Source organism: Berghia stephanieae, chromosome 1 (genome assembly GCF_034508935.2).
Source record: "Berghia stephanieae isolate SIO BIC M18660-M18661 chromosome 1, UCSD_Bste_1.3, whole genome shotgun sequence".
NCBI classification, from domain to species: Eukaryota; Metazoa; Mollusca; class Gastropoda; order Nudibranchia; family Aeolidiidae; genus Berghia; species Berghia stephanieae.
Window position 1 is genome coordinate 33,937,720 of NC_088360.1, and position 25,000 is coordinate 33,962,719.

General features: G+C 35.4%; 1 protein-coding gene across 5 annotated transcripts in view; it reads left to right on the forward strand.

Moving 5' to 3' along the window:
• Nucleotides 1-25,000, forward strand: part of LOC144972493 (dipeptidyl peptidase 3-like) — a 39,873-nt gene that overhangs the window by 3,504 nt on the left and 11,369 nt on the right. For 2 of the 5 annotated variants that reach the window (XR_013645371.1, XM_078913778.1), the window contains exons 1-12: nucleotides 1,432-1,567; nucleotides 2,542-2,729; nucleotides 4,421-4,537; nucleotides 6,337-6,426; nucleotides 12,653-12,790; nucleotides 14,214-14,288; nucleotides 17,121-17,214; nucleotides 19,125-19,276; nucleotides 22,144-22,274; nucleotides 23,201-23,259; nucleotides 24,103-24,297; nucleotides 24,838-24,944. Coding sequence is in view for 4 of the 5 variants with exons in the window: in XM_078913778.1 (XP_078769904.1) it covers nucleotides 2,568-2,729; nucleotides 4,421-4,537; nucleotides 6,337-6,426; nucleotides 12,653-12,790; nucleotides 14,214-14,288; nucleotides 17,121-17,214; nucleotides 19,125-19,276; nucleotides 22,144-22,274; nucleotides 23,201-23,259; nucleotides 24,103-24,297; nucleotides 24,838-24,944 (1,320 nt within the window). In the remaining variant the exon portion in view is untranslated. Of the gene's footprint in view, nucleotides 1-767; nucleotides 896-1,431; nucleotides 1,568-2,003; nucleotides 2,047-2,541; nucleotides 2,730-4,420; nucleotides 4,538-6,336; nucleotides 6,427-12,652; nucleotides 12,791-14,213; nucleotides 14,289-17,120; nucleotides 17,215-19,124; nucleotides 19,277-22,143; nucleotides 22,275-23,200; nucleotides 23,260-24,102; nucleotides 24,298-24,837; nucleotides 24,945-25,000 lie in introns of those variants that run through there. The other 3 variants (XM_078913797.1, XM_078913768.1, XM_078913788.1) reach the window with 3 other exon arrangements.

Genomic DNA, 25,000 nt, shown 5'->3' on the forward strand with positions numbered 1-25,000 from the left:
TTTGTTTGTTTTTTTTGTTTTTTGTTTGTTTGTTTTTTGTTGTTTTTTTTTTTTTTGGCCATCCGTATTTATGAGTATTTCTCACTAAAATCTATTAACCAGACTAGAAACGTTTAAGGTTGCACATAGTTGTGTGTGTTAATCCGTTATATATCCGGATGGCAATGTTGTGAGTTTCTTAGCCTAGCGCACAGTATCTATAAAGACAGAACGAAGATGACGTCACTCAAGCCTTTGTTATTGTATTTTGCCATCCGCGTCTGTGAGTGATTCTCACCAAACTGTTTTAACCCGACTATAAAAGTTCATGGTTACACAGAGTTTGTGTGTTGGTCCGTTATACTTCCGGATGGCAATGTTGTGAACTCCTCGGCCAAGCGCATTCTATCTATAGATAGTATGCGCTTGGCTAAGAAGCTCATAACATTCCATCCGGAAGTATAACGGACCAACACACAAAACTGTGTGTATCCATGAACGTTTATAGTCGGGTTAATACAGTTCAGTGAGCATTACTCATAAACGCGGATGGCAAAAAAACAATAACAAAGACCCGAGTGACGTCATCTTCGAACTATCTGTATTGATGTGTAGTGGGGGTTTTTTAACTCACAACATCGGATATAATGTATAAACACACAAAACTATGTGTGGCCTTCAACGTTTTTAGTCGGATTAATACAATTTAGTGAGAACTACTCATAAAAATGGCTGGCTAAAAACAATAACAAGAACTGAGTGACGTCACTTTCGTTCCTTATATACATAGGATCTGTCAGAAATGTGATCAGTGGCCAGTGCTATTCACATTCTGGCGAACAGAAGGTATTAGGTTGACATTTCATTTCTGTATTGTGGGACGACTGCAATTATCTGTTGATCTATTAGAACTTGTGTGAGTGTTTGAATTAATTCCATACTATCCATAACCAGTATATTGTATTTGAAAGACTTCAAGGGCCCAAAACTTTCTTTAAAAAGGGATATTCATTCTTAAAACATCAAAGGTAATAACATAAAACAGGGGGAAAATGCCCACGGTAAAGTTGTTTTTTTTTTTTTAATTGCATCAAAAGAGCTCGGTACACATATAGAAATAAAAAACGAGCGGAGTCATTTAACATATTTAATATATTAAATAAAATGGACATAACCGAGAAATATATAGGTAACAAAACGATACCCGTTCGTCACTTTGGAATGTCACATTTCTTGAGGAAGGGTATGTAAATTTGTATATTGATATGTAGGTAGTTGGCCTTGTAAATAGACAGAAATAATGTTGAACATAGATTGGCAGAAAAGAAAATGGATGGATGGATGGATCCACAGACTATAACATTCACAACGCCCGCTCATTAAAATAAGAAAAAGAAAGAAAAAAAATGAAAAGAAAATTTAAAAAAAAAAGAGAGAGAACTGCCAGAAATTATAAATTCTAGGAAAACGAAACTGGGTCAGCCGGTTTGGTGTCAGTAACCGCTAAATCTGTAAGGATACACTTGTGACATTGGTCATTGGTGTAAGCCACCATAGTCTATCTAGATAGATAGTAGCAAATAACTTGGTAAGTGTAAGATAAAAAGAAACATTGCATGTCTTTTAATGATATAACATGTTGATGTACATGATATGATATATCTATATATAGATATATTGTCTTAGTTTCTCGGGTATAGAACATTTCCTTGTTGACCTGGCCCCTATTGACTATCTATTGCCTTGTGTCAAAGATAAGTTCTAACTTTGTTATGTTTATGTATGATGATGTAGACCGGTCTATGTTATGATTTGAGACGGATCTCTTACTTTTTTTTTTTTTTTTAAAGTGCAATGTTTGGGTGCTGTCGTCAGATAAGAAACCGTACGCTTGCGTCACGTGAAGTTTATATCACTTTCCATTGGATCATCGAGGATGATCGTTGATCTTGAAACTCAACAAGAAATTGTTTCGAGAAAAATGGTCTGTCTCTTCCATGAATTGATTTGATTTGATCGGAACTGGAACTTATCGAGAAATGCTAAACCTCCCTCGATACCTAAACGGTTAAACTTAACATTGGATTCCTCATAAAAGCATAAAGTTGTCGTTTTCCCATAAACTATGACTCGCAAGAATTTCTGCTTTATATTACCCAAGTCAAAGCCTCTATAAACTAGACTATGACTATGATGTCGACGTTGTATTGTCAAATGTTTCATTTCCAAAATAAATTCACTTATCTTCACTTCTACTTGGAAGTTGAAGTTTAAGAACATTTTGTGAATGAAAAATATAGAACAAACAAACAAGAAAGATGTAAAATAATCATCTTGTTAGTAAATTAACGATTTCAAAAGAGCAGAGGGATCCTCATCTGTTTTATATTTATTAGATATATTTTTGAGGGATGCGATTTTTGAGAACGTCTTAGTCTTAGAATTGTAATAGAATTTTGATTGAAACAGGTACTTTGAAACCAATTCAAAAAGATTGTTCACATCTGTCATTTGCTGTATAAAAAAAAATGTCTCTTGGTGAATTTGACTTTGCTAATGCAGATCTGGAGTATTATTTTCAATTCAAGATGGAAGACGTCGACCGTTCTATTCATGTTCTGCCAAACAGCACAGAAGTCGCACTCCTTGATTGTAAGCAGGCCTTCCAAGAACTGTCATTACAAGAAAGAAAATATGCTCACCATTTGGCTCAAGCCTCTTTCAAAGGAGGCCTTATTGTTCTCTTCCAGGTGAGGTTTTATTTCCACATAGTTTGTTTTGTTTTTTTTTTTGTTTTTTTATTGTTTTTTTTTGTAATTCTCATTTTTTTTCCAACTTTTAATCAATAGCAGTCTAGGATTCTCTCCAAAATAAATCAACTTTGGTTAAGTCTTGCTGCTTCCTTCCAAGAGATGCAAACGTCCCCTCTAGAGGCAGACCATTTGGGTTTTTTGATGGACACAATTAGAATCAGTGAAATTATTTCTTCTTTTTTTTTTGACAGTAGAAACACGATTTGCTGACTTTTGGAGGGTTTTTAATTTGTTCATAAAATGTTATGTTTTGTACTATGCAATCATATTTTTTTTATTTTTTTTTTTTGCATTTAAAAATAAGCTGAAACTTAGAACATAAGTTGAACAGTTTAAGAAATCAGACAACACAGGAAATAGGTGTTAGTTGCTTTGATAACCGTATAGTGTTGCTATTAAACTTAAGCATATGATTATGATACAAACAAGTTTTTAACCATATTGTGACACGTGATTATATACAATGCAAGGTACTCCAGTCAGCAACATGTCCAATCAAATTTGATCCATTCCTGAAAGTTGCAGCTTACCTCAGTCATTTTCACCAACAGAGTTGTAAGGGTGAGGCATCTCAGGTTTTATTGCTAAATTGGAAGGACTTCCGTAATTTCACAGCATGTTTAAAGAGGGGATTTTAAAAAATTATTATTGGGGGGGAGAGAGACCTAAGAGAACTATAACCTGAACAAACATAATGTGTGCTGTTAATTGCAATATTGAAACTGATGGGGAAACACAGTAAATAATAATTGTGTCAGCCAGAGTCTTAAATGATTATAACCGACTCAGCAAATTGTTTTGGAAATTTGAAAAATCACACTACTTTTATAAAAATGAAACTTATCGTAAAATAGTAATATTTATTGGACATTGCATTGTAATTGAAAGTCCTTAATGGCTGAACGATTAAGTTGTATGATAAAAGCACTGTGAAGCTATGGAAGTCCTCCCTCTAAATTTTATTAACTTGACCTTATCATTATATCTAGCCATTTCCATCATGATACTCAAGCAATTCTATCTTAACAACTTTGACTTCATTAAATTGCTGCTGCTGTTCTCTTGGTGTTGTCAGGTTGAGTAAAATGGAACTCCCAATTATAAGGGGATATAAATAAGCATAAAGTGCATTGCCTCTTACCATTTTTAGTTTGCAGACTGCCTCAAGTATTCTTTGAGCAAACCATATCGAGTCAAATGTTTGTTTAATAGAAGTTATCTGTTAGGACCCATTCTTTTAGCATTCCCACAAGATTACTTTGAGCTTGGTGCTTTACCAATTTGATTTGTTGAATAGCACAATGTATAAATGTTTTTATCAAATGACACATTGCTTTGGTCAGTTGTCATCATTGATTCATTCACAGACCTACGCTCAGTGTCACTAGACTTTATGAAAGGTATAAGCTTCTTTGCATACCTAGTTGGATGTCTTGTATAATGGTTTTTGAAACGCTTGCGAAGTTTGCTGTCTTTAAAAAAAGTTTCAATGTAATAACCATTACAGATAGATTTATGATTAAAGGATGGTTCAAAATAAATGTTCTAATCAATGAATTGAACAGATGACATTGTGCATCATCAGCCAAATTTAATATTGTTTATTAACTTATACTTATATATTTCAGACTTCTCCAGAGTCCCCAGGTATTTTTATTTTAATTCATAGGATCTTCAGGGGTGAATCTCCTGAGGAATTGAAAGAAAGAGCAATAGATCTTGGCATTACGGATGAAGAGATTGAGGTAAATGCTTGATTGAATTATTTAATTTGGAATGAATAGAAAATGTTTTTAGTTGGATTTTTTAATTTTTTGTTTGTTTTGTTTTTGTTTTTTTTCTAAAACAATGGGTTTTATTTATTTTTATTTCTTTTGGTGTGATTTTGATTTCTTAATTAGTTTGGAATTTTTTTTTTTTTTTGGTAGGTCTATGTGAAACTGACAGAGGGTAATGTAATTAATTATACTAGCATAACGTGTAACAAAAAAAAAAATTACGAGTTGTGTATCACTGTACCAAACTATTTGCAGGAATCTCTTTAAGAATTGGGAGAATGGGGATTTTTCCCCAACTGCGAATGTTTGTTCTTTGTTTTTGTTGGGTTTTTTTGTTTTGTTTTTTTTTTTTTTTTGGGGGGGGGGGGGGAAAAGAGGGGTGTATTTTGAGCAGTTTGACTGCATGGCCATTTAGTTTTCCCTCATTGTGCCTTTAAGAAAAACGACTGTATTTGGGAACAATTTTCAGGTCGCATACATCTTGCTGTTTTTATTTTTTTTACAGAGCAGTCCTCATCACTTTTATTTCATAAAATTTAATCGGAAGATTTACACAAAATTATTAAATCTTATATGGAGAAAGAGTAACATGAAAACCACTCATTAATTTGGCATGCAAGGTGGTTGCAGCTGATGCCATATTGTTTTTGACAAGTCAAAGATATGATCAGTTCAAAAAACATTATAAACAGGTTTTTTGTAATTAACAATATCATACACAATGTCTTAGATGCAATTTTTGGTTTGTTTTCACAAAGATCTGAAATTTTGATTATCAAATGTTGCATTCCTGCAATAGTTAAGGGTCTAGAAAAATTTTAACATATATAAAAGTCCTTTAGAGCCATTTGGCCAAGGAAACAGTCTATCCTGGTTTCTGTAGCCGAATATGGCCAATGATATTTGCTTGTTACTCTCTGAATTTGACGAGTATTTCTGAATCTGAATGTTACACGGAAGTTGACTCGCTTTTGAATATTTGTATTTGAGGGCTGAGAAAGTTGTTGAATGTGGCTGTCGTTGTTGGTGTTTAGGCTAAAGTAATATGATTATCTTCCCTTGAAGGTGTCTAAATCTGTGTGTTCACACATGATTCGGGAAGTGTTCAGTCTTTGATGGTGCATATGAATACTTAAAAATGTTTGAATTTGCAGATTGGTGCTTTAGTGTTTTTGAGTGGGGTTTTCTTTGAATGTGTGAATTTTGTATGTCAATTTGCTCTGGTAAGATGGCCGTCATTTTGTTTGTAATTTTTCCGTTTGTTTTATAAGGGAGACCAAGAAATGGCTACGAGACGCATTTTGGATTGCATCTCAGTTAATTTTAATGAAATTCTAATGCATAGGTTATGTTCGGATGGATGGGTCTTGATCTATGCACTGAAAAACTTCTTCCTTTTTTCTGACCAGTCATTCTCATCCCTGCTTATCATTCTAAGCATTCTCCTCTTCCTACTCCCCCTCTTCTCTTTCTGCCTCTACCTTATTGTGATGCTCATCATCCTCATCAGCATGATCATATATAGATGTAGTGCCCTCCTCCAGCTCTTTTATCACAATCACAGCTAGGCAGACAAGAAGGCTACAAATGCAAATCAAGGGTCCAACCAGATTTGTTTGCATGAGATAGGTACTTGTAGTAAAAATTGTTAAATTATTGTTTCGTGTGTATTTCATAAGTCCATGGATATTATATTGTATTTGAACTTCATTAGTAAGAAAATAATGTCATTTAAAACTTTTTTAATTGGTTGCTATTGTCCTCAGGCCTTTTACATTTATGCAGCAGCATTCTATTGCAACATGGGGAATTACAAGTCATTTGGGGACACAAAGTTTATTCCAGATATCCCAAAGGTTTGATTTGACTTTTTCTGAATCTTACGTACATTTATTTTTGCTTAATAATCTTATTTATACTTTTAAGCCTTGAGATGCATATAATCCATTAGGCACTTACCAAATATTGTTAACAGCAACAAGTCACGACCATCATTTATTACCACATAATCATCTCCACCACCTCATCATCATCATAATGATAATGATTTGTGCGGCTATATGGTCTAGTGGTATGACACTAGTCTTCGGATCAGAAGGTCCTTAGTTCGAGTCCGCTCTGAGCAGCATATAGTTGAGTTCTTGAAAAAGGCTGTTTACTCACATTCTCTCTCTCTGTACTCATGTGTAAAACAATTACCTTGTCATTTAGTGTCGTCACTCTTCTGAATAAAATGTAATATCGCCTTAAAGGCGTTGTGTCTGATTCTCGTAAAGTGCTTTGAGCTCATTAATGGATATTGCTCTATATAAATTGTTTTTCTGTTTACTCGAAGCATTTAATTCCATTGGTTACTGCTGACTATGCATACCTTCACCGAAGAAGACCGGTCACCCATGATTCCTCACTCTTTACCGGTACACCCAATGATCAACAACGACTTTCAATTTCATCGGATTAATTATCCAATTTCGAGTTCTTCCGAACAATTTACTGGATTATATCATTATTAAATTAACTGTGACTGTGTTATTGTGGAGAATTTAGAATTATTTGTGTTGTATTGGACTATTCATCCCTCTTTACCGGTGTTTGCTTGTTTTAGCTAGACTAGGCTGAGTTCGTTATAAACAATGGCAGACGCCGTGAAATCACTCCTGTCTCTTAGTGAGAGATCGGAGAAAAATGTCGCAGAAATAAACCATGATGACTTTACAAAGAAAGGTCCTAAATCGTGTTCTAAAGGGAAAAGAAAAGTTGAGTCAAAAAATGAAGCGTTGAACACTAATAGTGTTACAACATCGCAGTCTACGGGACAATCATCGGCTATGACTTCTCTCTCACGCACTAATTGTGCTAAGATGAGTCGTACTAGTTCCCTCGCTAATCGCCAAGAGGAAAGAGAGGCGAATATGAGCCACACTAATGCTCTCGCTAATCGCGAAGAGTCGAAAGGGAAAAAATGCGAAAACAGTGAATTATCAATGATTAGAGAACAATTAGCGGAGTTGACTAAAATTATTCCCGTAGTTGCCGAATTGAAAACGGCGTATGATAACTATCACGAAAGTGAAACTCAACAAGATAGCCCTAATGAAACCTGTGATTTTCCAGGTAACGATCATGAAATGATGACTCATGTGGCTGGAAATTCCCAGACGGATATAAATAGACATGACCAAGACGTTGCTAGTGATAACTGTAGCATCGCATACTTTAAGGACGTGTCAGGCACAGTTGTGCCATCAGGGCCCATAATCAACGACGACATTGCAGTTGGAATTTCTAATATTTTAGAGAAGGGAATAGATAATAGCACCAAAGACCGGCTATATGCTAAATATGAAGTCCCGCAGAATTGTTCTAGACTTAGAGCGGTAGAATGCAATGAAGAAATTACTAAGATGGTGTCTAATCCCACTAGAGTTCGAGACACACATTTAGTCAAAGTTCAAGAAGGAATGATGAAGGGTATCACTGCGGCTATTGGCGCTTTTGACAGTTTAAGTGCACTGGACAATTTAAACGAAGATGCTAAAAATGCGGTAACAAGACTTGCGGATTCACTGGCATTAATGGCTAACTCGTCTCATTATCTGGACATCTGTAGACGATTTTTGTTTAAAAGAACTTAAAGAAGAATTTTCTCAACTGTGTAGCGACTCGTATCCTGTCAAAGTCTCCTATTTGGAGAACAATTACCTGATAAAATCAAGGATGTGTGTGAAACTCAAAATTACACGACTCACAAAACAACGTATGGAACCATACAATACCAACCGTGCTGGGAAAAAGTTTCCTTTTTTAGGTCAAAGAACCCCGTTCTGGAAGAAAGGATGGGGAGGGGGGCAAAAAGGTCGTCAGACCCAGACACGAAGGCAGAACAACTACCAAAACTACAACCACCAAACTCACAACAGGCCGTACATGAAAAGGGGCTCAGGAAACAGGAAGTAAAAAGAGTAAGTTTTGAGTTTGAGAATTTAGACCATCCGTTAGGAGGGCGCACTCGACATTATTTACATATATGGAAGAAATTTACTAATGACCCTTTTGTTTTACTATGTGTTAAAGGTTGTGAAATTCAATTCAATAGTAAACCCTACCAAACAAGATTGCCCCCTGAACTGAGGTTTAATATGGAAGAATCAGACGCCCTAGACATAATGATAAAAGAAATGGAGGATCAATTAATTATCGAAAAATGTAAATTTGATAGTGGAGATTTTATGAATAATGTATTTCTTAGAGCTAAAAAGAGTTGCGAATCAGGTGTCAAATTTCGAATGATATTGAATCTCAAATGGCTTAATGAACATGTATGCTATCAACATTTCAAAATGGGGAGTCTGGATTCATGTTTACATCTGGTGGAACCAGGATGCTGTATGGCGAGTCTCGATATTGTTAGTGCTTTTCACACCTTGCCTATTGACAACCGATTTACTCGGTACCTAAAATTTCGTCATAAGGGACAAGTGTATAAATATCTAGTATTGCCTCAAGGGTTTATAGACAGTCCTAGGATTTTTACAAATATTTTACGCCCTATTTTAGCCCACCTTAGAAGAAAGAACTATTTGTCAAGCATGTATATTGACGATTTGTACTTACAAGGTGGCTCCTACCAAGAGACTATGGATAATGTCACATATAGGATGATGACACTTAAATCATTAGGGTTTGACATATCCCCCAAATCTACGATAGTGCCTACTCAACGACTACACCATTTGGGCTTCATACTCGAGTCGTTAGATATGAGGGTTTCTTTAAGTGAAGAGAAAAGGGAAACAATCATTCTAAAAGCTTCCTCCCTTAAAATTTCAGCTAATCATGTATCCATTAGGAAAGTAGCTCAACTCATTGGCACGTTTGTAGCATGCTTCCCCGCTGTAGAATATGGTCCTTTATTCTATAGGGAATTAGAGATGACAAAAATTAAAGCATTAGCTGTTTCTTATGATTATGATAAATGTATAACATTGACAGAAGAATGTATCAATGAAATTGAATGGTGGATAAATGAAGGGGTTTACAGTGGAAAAGCTCTGTATCACCCAGATTATATAATTAGAACTGATGCTTCCAAATTAGGCTGGGGTGCAGTTAAGGGGGAGGAAGTGACACAAGGTATGTGGACCTATGAGGAATCACAACAACATATTAATGTGTTGGAAATAGAGCAGCTTTACTGGGCACTATGGCACTTTGTGCCAATTTACATAATTGTCACATTCAAATATAGATTGACAATACTACTGCAGTGGCTTATATTAATCATATGGGCGGTACACATTCTTTGTTGTGCAATAATTATACCAAAGAACTACTGCTGTGGGGCAAAGAGAAGAATATATGGTTAACTTCATGTCATATCGCAGAAGTTGATAATACAGAAGCAGACTTTTATAGCCGTTATCTCGATACCCATACTGAGTGGATGCTGAATAAAACTGTATTTGAGCAGTTATGCCACACTTTTGGAACGCCAGAAGTTGACCTTTTTGCGTCTCGCATTAATCATCAAATTGAGAAATATATGTCTTATCACCCAAATGCACAAGCACTGGCTGTTGACGCTTTAGCTCATAAATGGGATAAATATGTTTACATTTTTTGTCCATTCAATCTCATCCCCAGAGTATTAGGGAAATTATTCGAGACAGAACACCAAAGGCGTTAATGATATTACCGAAATGGGAGTCACAGATATGGTGGCCAAAAATGATGCGTTTGTGTCAGAACTCCCCTCAATTACTGACAGGACAGAGATCCTTACTTCAACTTCCTCAGGATCCTGCAGCAGTGCACCCGCTATATCCAAAATTAAACATGGTAGCATGCATTGTGTCAGGGACAAATTCACTAGTCTAGGATTATCTAAGGGGGTAATCAAAATGCTTATGAAGGGATGGAGGAAAAGCACAAGACTGCAATATACTGTATACTGTAATAAATGTCTGGAATTTTGCGAGGATAAAGGATGGGAACCTCTGCTGGAAAATGTCTCGAATTGTCTGGAATTTTTGTTGCACTTGTTTAAACTGAAATACAGCTATAGTGCTATAAATACGGCACGTTCTATGTTATCTACCATTTTCAATAACCCACCTATTGGCGAACATATGCTTATAACTAGATTTATGAGGGTGTATTTAATTCACGTCCCAGTAATCCCAGATACTGCACCACATGGGATGTGTCTATAGTTCTTAAATTCTTGGAAAAACTTTCTCCGGGTCGAGAATTGTGTCTTCGACTATTAACGTTAAAACTAGTTACACTATGTGCATTAGTCACTGGCCAAAGATGCCAGACTATCCATGCTTTGGATCTCGATGACTGTATTATACAACGAACAAAAGCAATTTTTTCCATTAAAAAAGTGTTGAAACACTCCAATCCGCGGGCGTGTCACACTACCGTCATACTACCCGCATTTATAGAGGACAAGAGATTGTGTGTAGTTACTTACTTGAATGAATAAATTAAGCGTACAAAACCGTTTCGCTCATCTTCAAAATTATTTCTGAGCTTTATGAGCCGTCATGCGGCGGTTTCCAAAGACACAATTAGTCGATGGATTAAACTGATGTTAACGAAAGCTGGGATTGATACAAAGATATTTAAATCTCATAGCACGAGAGCAGCCTCCACTTCGTCAGTTGTTAGAAATATTGACATATCACTTATACTCAAATCAGCGGGGTGGGCTAGGGCATCTACCTTTGGTAAGTACTATAATAAACTGATCGTAAGAGATAAGGATACAGCTTTTGGACTGGCAGTACTTAATAATCGATAGTCCTTTGCTCATTGGCGGTTATGGCTTTAAAATCTTCGGTGAAGGTATGCATAGTCAGCAGTAACCAATGGAATTTAAAAATTAAATGAGGCTTACCTTAAGGTGAAATTTGATGATAATTCCATTGTTACTGCATGACATGCATATTCCTTCACCGCCCGCCCTCTGCCACCCTATACATATCAATTTTTGTGAGAAATTCATGTGGGAAGGAAATAGTATGTGTGATTTGAAAAGGATTATATAGATCAGACAACTGCATCGTACTCTACATAACCACCAACTCGCCTTTGAATAGTGAGGAATCATGGGTGACCGGTCTTCTTCGGTGAAGGAATATGCATGTCATGCGGTAACAATGGAATTATCATCAAATTTCACCTTAAGGTAAGCCTCATTTAATTTTTAAATATTTCAATTCAGGAACCAACATTGATATTGTCTTTACATGACCTATGAACACTTTATATTCAATCTTACACAAAAACGTGGAATTAAGCATGTGCACACAATATCGCTGAGTATGATAAATTGAGGATGCAATGCTAGAGTTACAGACAAGAGGGGTACATTGCTTTTGTATTTAAGAAAGCAATATATGCATGAATCAAAAGGCAATTTACTCTTGGCATTGCAATACAATCACAATTTAGTTCATTCACAACGTAATGAAGCCTAAGATCTTATGTCTGCAAAACAAAGAACACTTAAAGAATGTTAAAGGACTTGGGGTGAATTCTAATAAGTATTTAAATACTTATTCATGCTTCAAAAGGTGTATGTGGGCATATTTTGCACGTTTAAATTTCTTAGACCAATTTTTAGGGGGGGGGGGGGGGGTTGTTTTAAACAGAATATAAAAATGTTAATGTTGATAAAGTAAATATTCACACAGGAACACAAAGGAACTTGAGCTTTTTGGAAGAAGATGATGGTGATAAAATTAATAATAATAATAAAGATATGTGACCTGAAAACAGTACTATGCCAGGATGACTTAAATACTAAAAATTGAATAGTTTAAAAACGTTCTGCAGGTTTTTATAAGAATGTATACTAGTAATTTCTGACATAATGCTGTTTTGAGGCGGTGGGTCGCATATTCATAGATTTTATCTTTTGCCTTGCAGCATGTTTATTTTATTTTAAGTGAATCATGCATACTGACTTTTATATTCAATTTTTGAAAACATGCATTTCTTATTACCTGTTTCACTCTGTTTTGATGTTTATTTTTGTCAGCTTATTTTCACCGTTTCTTTCTCCTTTACCAGGAAAAGCTACAGACTTTAGTGCAGGATTGTATAGCTTACCAAGCAGACAGTGTTGGTATGGCGAAAGTTTGGGAGTCTGTCAAAGACAAGATGTACTCTTTGAACGAGAAAGAAAGAGAGCTTGGCTTTGGAGACAAAGTACTGAACATTGTCATTTTGTGTAGTATTCAATTTATTCCCTTGGTTACTTTCTTGGATTACCAGTTACTCCATTTAGACACTTATTTCTGGGTGGGGTTCCTGACCTCCCATAGTGGGCAGTGAGGTACTTGCTGTGTCTTCTATCCCCCTGTATCTGTTTTTCAATTGCTTTCTGTCTTTGTCTTGGTTTTGTCCTGACCCTGGGCCAGAGTCCTTGGCTGTGAGGGAAACGGTCGAATGTATAGTTATAGTTGTGGGAGATGATATTTTTTCCTTGTAAATCATCCCTCTGTTATGTATTATTTTTTATTTTTAACATACGATTTGTAAACATTTGAGTGTATTCCTTTTAGTCGGATCTTGTGCTGGGGTCTGGGTGAGACTTTTAGGTGATCTCTAAGTACTTTGATAGTGTGCTCTTGGAATCTACATCTGTTTCCCATTTGAACCAATTCCCCTTTGTTTTACCTTTTCTTGGGTCCTTTAATTGTAATTCTAAAACTTTTTACTATACCATTTTCTTCCTTTTTTACTGGTGCAGATATGACCTTAATGTGTTGCAAGTGCGTAAAATCCTTTTTTTTTTAAAGACATAAAAAAACGAAAAAGCCATAAGATATTCCTTTCCCCTGTATTCTATTTTAGAACGAAGAAGCTGGTGCTTGCTGAAATTTTTGGGTTTGACTGTCCAAGCTACTTGCAACTCCTTCCTTGGCATGATTGTCTGTTGAGATTTGCTTTTATTATTAGCCTTTTCTACTCCTAGACCTAGAGGTCAATGGGGGTCTTGTTCTCACTCTTCTCCTTGATGAGTGACAGCTAAAATAGATGATGGTGGTCTCTTGGTGTGAACTTGATCTTAGCAAGGGTGGTTAATGGATACTCAATTATGCTATTATCAAGTTCTGAACTTTCATCATGAGTATTCATTAGTTTGATTACAAGGTATCCACCTATTCGCTATCTGGGTTTACTGGGCTGGAGTGTTTGTATTCTGTTGCTTGACAGCCCATCTGAAGTCTGCCAAGAGTTCTCAGCCTTTTGGGATTTGGTACTGAATAATTTGGACTTTAAAATGGAGACAAATTGTTCAAATCTTTTTAAACTAAATAAAAACTCTGCCTTTCCTTTCCCCAATAAGTAGATTTGGTAATAGGTTTTACTCAGTTTGTTTGGGGTTTTTTTGGGCAAAAGTTATGAACACAAGCACTCAAAACTTTTAAATATATATATAAAGTCGGTAACTCTTTTCTGTTTTTTTTTTTGTTTTTTTTCTTTTTTCTTTTTTCTTTTTTCTTTACAAACTTGAGTGTCTTTTATTCTTTCTTGTTGTGGTTGAAAATAGAATGTGCTCATTTTTTCCTTCAAAGTGATATACAAATGTGTAACAATGTTAGTGAAAGTTTTGTATATATTTCAGGGAACATCCACATATTACTCAGCAAACTGTGACGAGTATGATGCCAAAATTTGCCAAGAGTTCTTGGTGCACTGGGTTAGTATACAGGAAATAATGATTAATGGGGAACTGAGTGCAAAAATATATGGTTTCGGTGTGTTTTTGTTTGGTTGGGTTCATGTTTCCTTTTTTATTGGTTATTTTTTTAGGGTTTTTTTTGTTTGTTTTGTTTGTCTTTTATTTTTTTCTTGACTTGTTCTAAGATGAAAGAACATTTTTTTAAAATATTAATTGCCTGAAAAATAAAATCATCACAGATGTGAGAAGTATAGTCAAATGGCAATCTCAACAGTCGTGTTCTGGTGTTTACCATAAAATCCCCAAAAACCATATCTATATTATACTGACATGTATATATGGGGAGTGTTATTCAACACCCGAAACTCGGGTGTATCTTGTCACCAGGTTATGAGACACCCGAGTCGCTTATGCACATGTTGAGAATTAGCCACCCTCAGTATCGGCATCAGACAGGACTAATAAAAATGCTTAGGGATTGAACAATTCAAATGTAAATCCTTCATCCGCATAGAATTTGTCTAAACATAAAAACAGAATGTTGTGTGCACTACTTAATTCATTTTTGCCACATGGTGTTCGAATTTTTAACGTGCATCTGTGATTTAAATTAAATATCTTTTAAATATACACACACAAGTTCGGACTAAAGGCCAGAGGTATGGCCTATCTCAATTTATCAAATTAATATATAAAGTGTTGCTATTGGTTCTTGGTTGTATATTTTTACATTTTTGTTCATTTGCATATATTATATATATATATATATATATATATATATATATATATATATATATATATATATATATATATATATATATATATATATATATATATATATATATATATATATATATATATGTATACATTGTCGCCATAGATTCTCAACTTTGTGTTAATAAATATTTATGCATGCCACGTCTGTAAACGAATTTCCATTTTTTTTTTTATGGAGTGTGAATGACCCAAGTTTAGTGTGCTGAGAGGAGCGTAATGGTTAAGCTGTTGACTCCTGATTGGAAGTTTCTGGGGTTCAAATCCCACCGGGGTCTTTTTTTTTTCAATACTAATTATTTTCCTTCTATTTTATTTTTTTATTTCCTTTATTTTTTAAAGTTTATTTATTGATTTGTCTATATATTATCTTTTTATTATCATTCTTTCTTCTTAATTTTTTTTCTTTCATTAATTAGTCATTATCATTTTAATCAGTAGATTTTTATCATGTTTTATTATTATAGTAATAAGATGATGATGATTATTATTATTATTATTATTATTATTATTATTATTATTATTATTATTATTATTATTATTATTATTCTCAGGCAATTAAACAATATTGTTGTCACAATAGTAAACTTATGAAAGTCATTACAATCATGGTGTGAATTTCTGAGCAACACCTCGCACCAAAATAGCGGGTAACACTAATACCTGCCTATTTGTAGGCTCATGTTACCAATTCATTCTCCCCCCTCCCCTCCCAAACCCTCATTCCATACTTTTCACACATACACACAAACACGTGCATACCCTCTCTCTCTCTCTCTCTCTCTCTCTCTCTCTCTCTCTCTCTCTCTCTCTCTCTCTCTCTCTCTCTCTCTCTCTCTCTCTCTTTCTTTCTTCCCCCCCCCCCCCATTTATCCCCTTCTCCCTTCTCTTGCGCCTCTTCTTGCATCCACATCCAACACCCTCTCCATACATTTACATTGTTTCCACATTTGACAAAATGTGATTTTTTTGTAACCTTTAATTTTTGTGTTTTGTTGCTTGTCTTCTGACTGGGTGGGGTTCCTGACCTCACATAGTGGGCAGGGAGGTACATACTGTGTCTTCTATCCCCCTATGTCTGTTTTCCAACATGCTTTCTGTCTTTGTCTTGGAATGAGATTACTTGGTTTTGTCCTGGCTCTGGCTGGGAGGGAAACAGTCAAATGTATAGTTAGTTTTGGGAGATATTTTTTTCCTTGTAACTTGTAAATCATCTCTCTGTTATGCACTGTATTATGTTTTGTTTATGCATTATATTTGATATGTAAACATATGTAAAAATATGTGCTTGTGCCTGGGTGAGACTTTTAGGTGATCTCAAACTAAGTACACTGATAGTGTGCTCTTGGAATCTACATCTGTTCCCTATTTGAACCAATTCCCCTTTGTCTGCCTTATTCTTGGATGCTTTAATTGTAATTCTAGAACTTTTTGCTATCCCATTTCTTCCTTTTTACTGGCGCTGATATGACCGTAATGTGTTGCAAGCGCCATAAAACCCTTAAAAACAAAAAAACAAAACATTTGTCTTCTAAGGTCAAGGGCTGAAACATTGCTTGTTTTGTGTTGTTCCCTTATATATGAGTTACAGTTACTCACTTTATTTTTCTATCCACCTTATTGTCTTGATTTAGGCACCTCTAGCTCATGATATGAGCTCATTGTTGAAATGGAAATGAATGTATTTTCAATCCAAAGCAAAATATTGCCCCTTTTAACAATGTTTTTTGAAATTCCTAGAGAGACTTGTTCGTGTGCTGGGAGAAAAATTGAGAGTGATAGAAATTGCGAGTTTTTTAATAGACAAATTAATAGAAAATAACAACAAAAACAATAGACTAAAATTAAGACTCGATTTCGTGTGCCGATTTATCTGGTGATAATAGACACCTAAATATCGGGTGTAGAATTATCTGGTGACAAATACCGCTTACGTTAAGTACCGAAACAGAGGAGAAAGAAATAATTGATATTGTACCTCCCTTCAAGTGAATGATTTGTCCGCATCAGATTTTTTAAAAACTTTTTTGTTTTTGTTTTTTTCTTTTCTTTACTTTCCTTCATCTTAACATGCAGAATATCAGTCCTTACAACACTCGGCTTTTCAAGACCCAAAACGAAGAAGGAGAAGATGTTTATGAAGTGAGACTAGCCTCAGCTATTTGTCAGGGTAAGAATTATTTTTTTCTAGTAGTAAGAAAAATACCCCTGTTTGAGTTTACTACTGGTAAAAAAGTCACCTCTGCTAAATTTATTTTTTAATGAACAAAAAACATGTTTTGCATCCTGAAAAACTCTTTTCAGGTACCATGATTATTGTATTGTTTAAATCAAATTTTTAAGACAAGGGTTTGTAGTAAACTGTTTGTCAATACTGCAAAGGAAGTATATGCTTATCAAATATACATTCTGTGATTGAATTGTCAAGATGAATGTAGCTTGTCATCTCTATGCATTCACTCACTCGTCACTCAATTCTCTCTGGACCTGCTGGGCAATTGAGGCGATGCAAAGAATCTCCACTTGGTCCGTCAGCAGGCTATTCTTGGGCCCTCTCAAGGGAGACCGCTTTGATTTAGGTCCCTCCCCATGGTATGTCCCCAAGTCTCCTTTGGGCAGCCTCTCTTCCTCTTTCCTTGGGGTGCACAGAGCCTTCCTTATCAGTGTTTCATCAGGTCTTCAACAGACATGCTCCAACCATTGCCATCTTCTCCTTTTAATGAGACTCTCCAGAGACTCCACTTCCGCTCCTGCTCTCAGGTCCTCATTTGAGACTGTGTTCAGCCAGAATATCTTGGAAGTTTTGTCTGGATGATACTGTCTGTAATCTTCCAACACTGATCCATAGAGCAAAATGCTCGACATAACTCTTTAAAATCTTTATTTTAGTGCTGGAATACAATCCCGTTGCTCTCCAAATTTGTTTAAGGGAAGCAAATGTCTGGTTTGCCTTACTGATTTTGGTTTTGATCTCTGCATTGCAGTCGCATCTCATATACCTATGATGTTCGCATGGGTGTACGATCCGATAGTGATGTCGTTTCTTCTTCTCTTTACTAGCCTATCCTGCTTCTTTGGTTTGTGATTGTATTTTTGACAGGGATATTTTTTTTTCTGTAAATCTTCTGCCTGTTTGTTCTTGGTTATTTATAATTTAGCTTATGATATCTTTAGGTTATGATTTTGATTTACATTTGTACTATTTTTGTTAGATTGCTTGTTTTTTTGTTTCAGCGGTCTCTCATATAACCTCAACTGTGTTGGAAGAGACCTAAAGCAACAAACAAACAAAAAAAAAGCAGTCACATCTGTTGTCCGTTTACTGCCCATGTATGTGAATTCTTGAATATCTTCTAAAAGATTTCCATCAATAACACTGGATCTTTGTTTACGAGTCTTATAACTGTTTACTTTGAGTTCAATTGAACTTGCTGCCGTGTGCAAACTTTGTCTTCTGGCATATATACTGAAACCTATGGGAGAGTAGTCCAATGTGCATTCCTTGTGGCATTTTTAATGAATTAAGCCAAAACAATAATAGGACATCCGTTTATTATACTATATTGAAAGACTATTGGAGAGAGAATTTTAACCAATATTAATGATTATTTATCATCCTCTTGGTTTTGTTTTTTAATTCCCACATAATTCTAATTGGTATTCACTAGCTTCAAGGATACAAATCTTCATTGACTACCAGTCTACACCTCAGGACACCAAGCATTCATACATTCGATTATTCTCAAATGTATATGGCTCTTAGAATGAATTTCTCACTAACATTGATTGCATTGGATGATTGTTAAACTTTTTATCTCACATTCCAAATTGAGAGAATGACAGGCTCCAAGGTGACCATCTATTAGTTTGCTCCTTCAGTGTTTATCTTAATTTCTATATCATTCAGATAATTGCAACAAAGTACTTTCTGCTAGATCTAATAGTCCCAGCCACAAAATTCCTGCTGGGTGACTGGGGGGAATCAGAGGCAAGTGCTCAACCAAGCTTGAACCCCCATCTCGACATCTGATATTTTAAAATTTATTATTTTTGAGGGACTTTTTTTTTCTTTAATTCCAGATGGCGATGTGCAAGGCTATCCCAAGGAACAAGTCATAGGTGAATATAATTTTAGACCATCGGGATATGATGATACGGTGAGATTCAACGTGACCAGGGGAGACTACAGTGTGCTATTGGATATGGTGGCTGAGGAATTAGAACATGCAAAGGTTAGTTCATAGAATGTCTTGTGAAATTTTATTAACTCAACCTGAAACATGCTTAAGGATATTAGATATTTTGACATGTTAAGATAAAGACGATGAAAATTGACTCAAATAATGAATTATAAATGATTTAAACTTGAAACTAATGTGCTATTTAGGATTCAACACGTGGAGTGTTCACCTTATAAGCAAAAAGTTGGTAAGTCGCAAACCTGTAGAATGTTATGAATCTTTTATAATTTTACGAATTTTAGACAAATGTCATGGTCAATTACGAAAATACGAAATTGTGTGTAAAATTACTAATTTTTAATTCTCAGTAATAATTAATTAATGATAATGGTAACCGAAAACCATTCGAGAACCCAAAACTACAGGATAAATTTGGCAAACAGACAACAAATCCCAACGATATCCTTGACATTGTAACTGACCACTTCCAGCAGAAATTTCACAAACAAGTCTCACAAATATCGCCCTTCTCAGGAAACCCTAGAGACCTAAACAACCGCATCACAACAATTGAAGTTAGAAATAGCATAAAGTGCCTAAACAATAACAGATCCCCAGGCGAAGATGAAATTCCCGCTGAATTGCTGAAATGCGGTACCCTCTCCCTGGATCTGAGCATTGCAAACATAATGAACAAAACATTCTCAACACACAAAGACTGGGACATAAACAGCGGTGTCCTAATTACAATACAAAAACCAGGAAAAACGAAAGGACCCGTAAACAACCTGCGCCCAATAACATTACTGAATACCATAAGAAAAACACTGTCAACTATTGTCCTCAACAGAATTAGACCGAAAATAGAAAAATATCTATCACATAGCCAAAGCGGGTTTTGCCAAGACCGAAGCACATCGGACGTTGTATGGACACATAAATGGTTGGCAGCAAAGGCACTCAAAGAAAACATATCCATGACAATAACCGGAATCGATATGTCCGCAGCCTTTGATACGATCGACAGAGGAAAACTTTTGGAGATATTAACAGACATAGTTGACGAAGACGAGCTCCGAATAATCCGATTTCTCCTCAGCAACACAAAGATACAACCAAGGATATACGGGGCCACAAAACAGACGCAGTTCGAAAGTAACATCGGGACCCCCCAAGGAGATAGTCTGAGCCCGATTCTGTTCACAATATACTTAGAACACGCTCTGAAAGAAGTTCGAAAAGTCATTCCAAAACCGACTGATATTGAGAATGCAATCCCTAGAGAAATCACCTATGCAGATGATGTCGACTTTATTGGATCAACACCAGCAAATATAGACATCATACAAAATACCCTCATGAAATATAACCTCCAAGTCAATGCCAATAAAACCGAATTTACAACAATATCGAGGAACAAAGAGGAATGGAAAAGAACAAAGAAAGTCGGCTCACTAATTGGAGACACCGAGGATGTACAAAGAAGAAAACAGCTATCAAACGCCGCACTCAGTAAACTCACCAATGTATGGATTAGAGGTGACAAAATAAAGGGAAAAACCAAACTGAAACTGTACCGTGCTCTTGTAAAACCGGTACTTCTGTATAACTGCGGCACTTGGGCGTTGACAAAATCCGAAGAACATCTGGATGCCTTCCATCGCACACAGCTAAGAAGGGTACTGGACATCAAATACCCAAAAAAGATCTCAAATGAATCACTCTATAAGATCACAAAAGAAAGACCAATCTCCCTTGACATTTTACAACAACGATGGCAACTTTTCGGTCACATACTACGCAGGGACAAAAACATACCAGCTAACCAAGCCATGTCGGGATACTTCCAAAAACACGGGAACCTTTTCAGAGGAAGACCGATCACAACACTCCCTGTGATCCTAAACAAAAACCTCACAACACTTGGACAAAGCATTAGTCTCATAACGGCAGGGGACCTTGAAAATCTGAGAACCCTAGCAGAGGACCGGCAATATTGGAGACACCTCACACAGGAAATACTGGAAACAGCCAAGGCGACCCGATCTTTCGGTCGAGACGCGAAAGGCATCTAAGTCAAGTAAGTCAATGGTAATAAAAATAGTAATAATAACTACTGCTGCTACTACTAATAATAATAATAATAATAATAATGATTATAATAATAATGATGACGATAATAATATTATAATAATAACTACAATAATGATGATGATGGTGATAATAACAACAATAAAGCATTTCTTCTACAGTGCATAAGCATGACGATGTATTGTTGAAATGATCATCAATGTCAAATTATGGTTGTTCGTACATAATTTCATAAATTACTAATTTCCTTGTCAAATTACTAAAAACTGACATAAAAATTACTAGATTTGAAGTTTTCAAATTGACAGGTCTGAAGTCCAAAGGTTTTTATTTCCACCCACCCCCACACCGCTATTCCACCGAGCAATTAATGGGTGGATAACTTAACTGCTTTAATTCTGTAGGAAAGTTTACTGTGGTAAGCTAGCATACAAAGTGTAGTAAACAATTGTCACTATCTGTTTTACAACAGAAATTGAGATAAACCTCAGCTCAATTGTCCTGAACAGACGAGATTGCTTATGAATAATAATGTTATAACCTCGAACTCTTTCTGTCTTTGAGCAGATTTGATTATTTGCTCTTGCTCAATATCATGGCAATGCTTATGAAGCCTTCTTAGGGCTTATTTTATAGTTTACTCTTTTTTCTAAATGTTTTTCATTGTTTATTCTTATATGACAGGGTGACATTTATGGGACATATTTGCATCAAATAAATCTGAATATATTACTTGTCACAGCTGTAAAAATCCATATTATATATATATTAGATGATTGTCATCAACTTCAGACTTCATACAAATGTCAAATTTTTTTCTTCCATAGGAATTTGCAGCCAATGAAACAGAAGTAAAAATGTTGACAGAGTATGCGAAGAGCTTCATGTCGGGATCCATTCCCTGCCACAAAGATGGTTCACGGCACTGGATCAGAAATAAGGGACCAATTGTGGAAACGTAAGTCTAGAATTTAAAAATTATTTACAATATCGATGGTGGTAGTATAATAGAATAATATAATAAACTGTGGACTCGACAAGACTTCTTCCGTATTCTAATAATTACAGACAATAGGATTGCTAGTGTAGGTAATCAATTACATGATTCAAAAAAAAATTTGTTTTTACAAGTTTTCTTGATATTTGCTTTGTTCCAGAGTAAAATTTTTGGCAGCTCTTAAAATTGTCATTTTGTCAATTTTAAAAGCATCTAAATTTTTTTCAAATTCTGTCTCCTATTTTGCTTTGGAATGCTTAACCAGTTAACGTTGTACCCTGGACACGTATTTATAAAATTGGCCAGAAAACTTGTCCTTCAAATATTGTTCAATTTAAATAACACTCATCTTGGCAAAAACTCTCAAACCTGGAACCTTGCGTGCATTGTAACTTCAATCCAAGGATCCTATTCTTGACTGTGGGTACAAATTTCAGCTTTCAGTTCATCCCAACATAATTTCAGTTTTAGATAGTGAGGGATCACATTTCATTTAATGGTTAGTTGGTTTTGGTGAAGTTCTGTTTTTCTCATATATAGAAAAAGCTATGTTTTTTTAAAACTATTTTTTAAGGGTCTTTATTTTTTTTTAGCTTTTATCCTCCACTCGATTTTATTTTATTTTTTATTTTTTACTTTAAAGTTTTATAATTTCGTGTCATATTCCTATAAGTATTTTATTCTCTATAACATCCAGGTCAGATATCCAATATTTAAGATTGTATCTGTTCCTTTAGAGCTTACTCCTATTCGTATTTTTTTATATTCCACCTACTCGGGGGGGGGGGGGGGGTTGTTTTTGTTTTTTGTTGGTTTTGTTTTTTTGGGGGGGTTGTTGTCTTTTTTTATTCATCCTTATCACTGTCTAATCCATTCTTTTTTTTCAGATACATCGGCTTCATTGAGTCTTACAGGGACCCCTATGGTGTGAGAGGTGAATTTGAAGGTAGGAGGCTACATTGAAACATTTTTTCTAGGGAATGTGGCTATTATATTCCCCTAATTAGATTTTCTATGTTTGATATTTTTTAATTGACTTTTATTTATAGGGGAAGGGAGAAATGACTTTTTTATGAATTGTAAATTTTGCAAATATCTTAGTTATTAGTAGAGCAAAATTAACAATCGGGATGCGAGTCACATTGGTGCATGTAATTATCTATGTGTCATAAATACTTATTATAATGACTAAATCCAGTTCTGGGTGGTGGTTTTGACCTCCCATAGTAAGCAAGGTCTCTTAGTGTCTTCTATACTCCTATATGTTTTCCAACTTATTTTCTGTCTTTGTCTTGGAATGAGATTACAGGGTCCTTGGTGAGGAGGGAAACAGTCAAATATATAGTTAAAAGTTTTGGGAGATATTATGTTTTTCCTTGTATATCATCTATCTGTTATGTATTGTTATATTTGTTGTTTTGAAGCATTTGAGTATGCTCCTCTTTATTCAGAACAGTGCCTGTCTGGATGAGACTCAAGATGATCTCAAACTAAGTACATTGATAGTGTGCTCTTGGAATCTACATCTATTACCTATTTGTACCATTCCCTGTTGTCTGTTCTTATGTGCTTTTAAATGTAAATCTAGAATTGTTTTTACTTTCCCATTTTTTGTTTCCTTTTTACTGGCGTTGAAATGACCTAAATGTGTGGCAAGTGTCATAAAACCCTTAAAAAACAAAAAACAAAAGCAATCCTGTTGGTGGATAATTCATTGTATGTATTTACATCGAGTTAAAATGACTTTTGTGTCCATTCGTTAAGGAGAGTCGCTTTATACATCTCACAGGTTTCGTAGCAGTTGTCAACAAAGAAATGTCAGCAAAATTTGCCAAGCTTGTGGAGAATGCTGAAAAGTTTCTGGCTCATCTTCCTTGGCCTGTTGAATTTGAAAAGGACCGGTTCCTCCGACCCGACTTCACATCCTTGGACGTTCTAGCATTTGGAGGAAGTGGTATTCCAGCTGGCATCAACATTCCCAATTGTAAGTATCTCTTGTGCTTTTAATCTGATGAATTCATTGAGAAGGCTAAGAATTGGTAGGCTGCTTCTCAGCATGAAACTGAAATGCTACTCATTTAAGTTTAGTTATTTTAATGTTTATTCTTTTAGACTAAGGAGGGGTTCTGATAGCTCAGTTGGTAGAGCATTCACTTCACACGCAAAGGGACCAGGATTGATCCCAGGTGCAGTCATTTTTCTGACCTCCTCTGTCCACCCAGCAGTGAATGGGTAGCTGAGTCTGTTAGATTTGGTGGAAAGTACTTTGCAATAGACTAGCATCCTATCGAAAGAATAGCAAGCAATTGCTATTGTCCGTTTCATGCTACAGAAACCTGGATAAACTCCAGCACTATGGGCCTAATGGCTCTATTGTTTAGACTAAAATATATATCTCCTACTTTTGCTTGATTTTTTTTTTTTTAAACTCAGTTCGTACTGATTTCAAACTCAGTTCACACTGAAAATGTGATATAATAATCAAGGAAGCTCTATAAATCATTTATTTTCATTTTCAATTCAGATGATGACATTCGACAGTCAGAGGGTTTCAAGAATGTATCGTTAGGAAATGTCATCACCTCGAGTTACAAGGACACGAAAATTACTTTTCTGCGAGATGAAGACAAGGTAAGTTCAAAATCAAATGCATAAATCATGTCTCTTCAATTATAGCATGAAGCCTC